We start from the raw sequence: 2,482 nt of genomic DNA, 5'->3' as shown, positions 1-2,482 counted from the left end.
ACACAGACTCACTCTCACACACTCACACAGACTCACTCTCACACACTCACACAGGCCCCCCCCTTCACACTCACACAGACTCACTCTCACACACTCATACACAGACTCACTCACACACTCACACAGACTCACTCTCGCACACTCACACAGACTCACTCTCGACACTCACACAGACTCACTCTCGCACACTCACACAGGCTGACTCTAGCACACTCACACAGACACACACTCGTACACAGACTCACTCTCACACACTCACAGAGACTCACTCTCGCACACTCACACAGACTCACTCTCGACACTCACAGACTCACTCTTGCACACAGACTCACTCACAGACTCACACTCGTACACACAAACTCACTCTCGTACACACAGAATCACTCTCACACTCACTCACTCTCACATGCTCAGACTCACTTTCGCACACTCACACAGATTTACTCTTGTACACTCACTCTCACGTACATACACATGCATGCTTAAAAACACACACACACACACACCCACTTGCATACTGACATTCGTTCACTCACTCACACACACACACAAACACATACTTGCCTTGCCAAGCCATGACTGACGTGTGTTTGTGTGTGTTTCAGACTGTGAGTATCTGATCAGACACATGTTGGTTCTGGAGCCCAGTCGACGGCTTTCAATGGAGCAGATCTGTAAGAACAAGTGGATGAGACAAGGAGACCCCGACCCCGAGTTTGACCGAGTCAGTCAGCTGTTCTTAGGCCTGAAACAGTATTTTACTTAACAATGTGTAGAAATGTTGCTGATTTGCCTGTGTCTCTGTCAGCTGATAGCAGAATGTGAGCAGGTGAAGGTGGAGAGAGAAACGGAATTAATTAACGAGCAGGTTCTGATGGCCATGTCCGAGATGGGCTTTGACCGTGAGCGGACCTTACAGGTGACACACACACACACACACACACACACACACACACACCCACCCCTCCTTCATTCAGATGAGCTCTTTTGGAACATTCACATGGTTGTGTTTCTCCTCTCAGTCTCTGCACACGGATGCCTATGATCACTACAGCGCCACCTACAGTCTGCTGTCTGACAAACTCAAGCGGCACAAGAACCTGTGTGTGGCTCCGCCCACGCCCCGCCCCCTCTACCCGCTCAACGCCGTGCAGGTGTGTGCCGTTACCATTAGCAACCTTTGATTCCTGATGAGAGGAATATGCATGAGCTCCAGAGTGCCTCATTTACATACTGTATGAAAGCAGAGCCGTGGGCTTCTGTAGAACTAACGATGATTCTAGAGGAAGGGGATTGTGGGGTTGTAAGAGGATTCTGGTTATGTGATACAGTGTTTCTCAGCCTTCTGATAGTCATTTTCTTTCTGTATTTGCTCTGAAATCACTTACAAAAGGGATTAGTTTCAGTCCGAGCAGCCAGAATTTGGATCAGATTTAAAATGTTCAATTCAAAATGAAAAGACAGCTAGATGAAAATCTATTTATAATGATAAAGACGCGTCTTTCACCAAGGTTATTATTATTATCTAAACCGAAACTATGTAAAAGTTCATCACTTAAAATAAAAAGTAAATATTAACAGAAATTAATTTAAGGTTTTTATTTTATTTTATTTCAGCTAGTTCACAAAGCAACATTTTAATTTAGTTTAAGTTGAAGTACTAAAATAATTAACTAAATAAACTAAAACTTAAAAAAAAAATATATATAGACATTTTGAAAAAAACTGTGTCCTGAAGAGTCCATTAGTGGACCATTAGTCCATTATTGGTTGATCTGCTTCATCACGTGTGTTTGTGTGTGTCCTGCAGGATCAGAGTAATGCTGTCAGTATGACGGTACCGCAGGTTCAGCTCATAAACCCCGAGAATCAGATCGTTGAGGTGAGCGCGACACTGCTTTCAGCTCACAGTCAGTGAGAATAAATCTGGATGCAGGACGGATTGTTTTTGACCCTATGTGTGTGTGTGTGTGTTTGTTTCAGACGGACGGGACGATGGCTCTGGACAGCGATGAGGGAGAAGAGCCCAGTCCAGAGGCGATGGCCCGATACCTGTCCATGAGACGCCACACTGTCGGTGTACCTGACCCCAGGTACCACACATCCCAGCCAATGTTTCTCTTTCTCCTGTCTTTTATTTGCTCTCTTTACAGCCTAACTAGTCCCTCCCAGTTTGCCCTAAACGCCTCCCACCTAACTAAAGCCCCTCCTAATTCCCTCAGAATCTGTCCCACCTAACTGAAGCCACTCCCAAATCACTTAAAACCACTCCTACCTAACTCATGTCCCTCCCAGTTCACTCTAAACCCCTCCCACTTAACACAAGCTCCTCCCAGTTCACTCTAAACCACTCCTCCTAATGTAAGTCCCTTCTTACTCTAGACCCCTCCCACCTAACTAAAGCCCCTCCTAGTTCCCTCAAAATCTGTCCCACCTACCTGAAGCCACTCCCAAATCATTTAAAACACCTCCCAATTCACTA

The 2,482-nt window shown here is 45.6% G+C and overlaps 1 protein-coding gene across 3 annotated transcripts in view; it reads left to right on the top strand.

Annotated features, from left to right (window-relative positions):
- sik3 (SIK family kinase 3) overlaps positions 1–2,482 on the top strand; it is a 43,790-nt gene that overhangs the window by 18,752 nt on the left and 22,556 nt on the right. For all 3 annotated transcript variants that reach the window (XM_016497291.1, XM_016497293.1, XM_016497292.1), the window contains exons 7-11: positions 606–724; positions 809–919; positions 1,023–1,154; positions 1,811–1,882; positions 1,984–2,093. In XM_016497291.1, coding sequence (XP_016352777.1) covers positions 606–724; positions 809–919; positions 1,023–1,154; positions 1,811–1,882; positions 1,984–2,093 — 544 coding nt within the window. The remainder of the gene's footprint in view (positions 1–605; positions 725–808; positions 920–1,022; positions 1,155–1,810; positions 1,883–1,983; positions 2,094–2,482) is intronic.

Source organism: Sinocyclocheilus anshuiensis, unplaced genomic scaffold (assembly GCF_001515605.1).
Source record: "Sinocyclocheilus anshuiensis isolate Anshui unplaced genomic scaffold, SAMN03320099.WGS_v1.1 scaffold1087, whole genome shotgun sequence".
Classification (NCBI taxonomy): Eukaryota; Metazoa; Chordata; class Actinopteri; order Cypriniformes; family Cyprinidae; genus Sinocyclocheilus; species Sinocyclocheilus anshuiensis.
The sequence above is the reverse complement of the archived record's forward strand: the minus strand, read 5'-3'. Positions and strand labels throughout refer to the sequence as shown.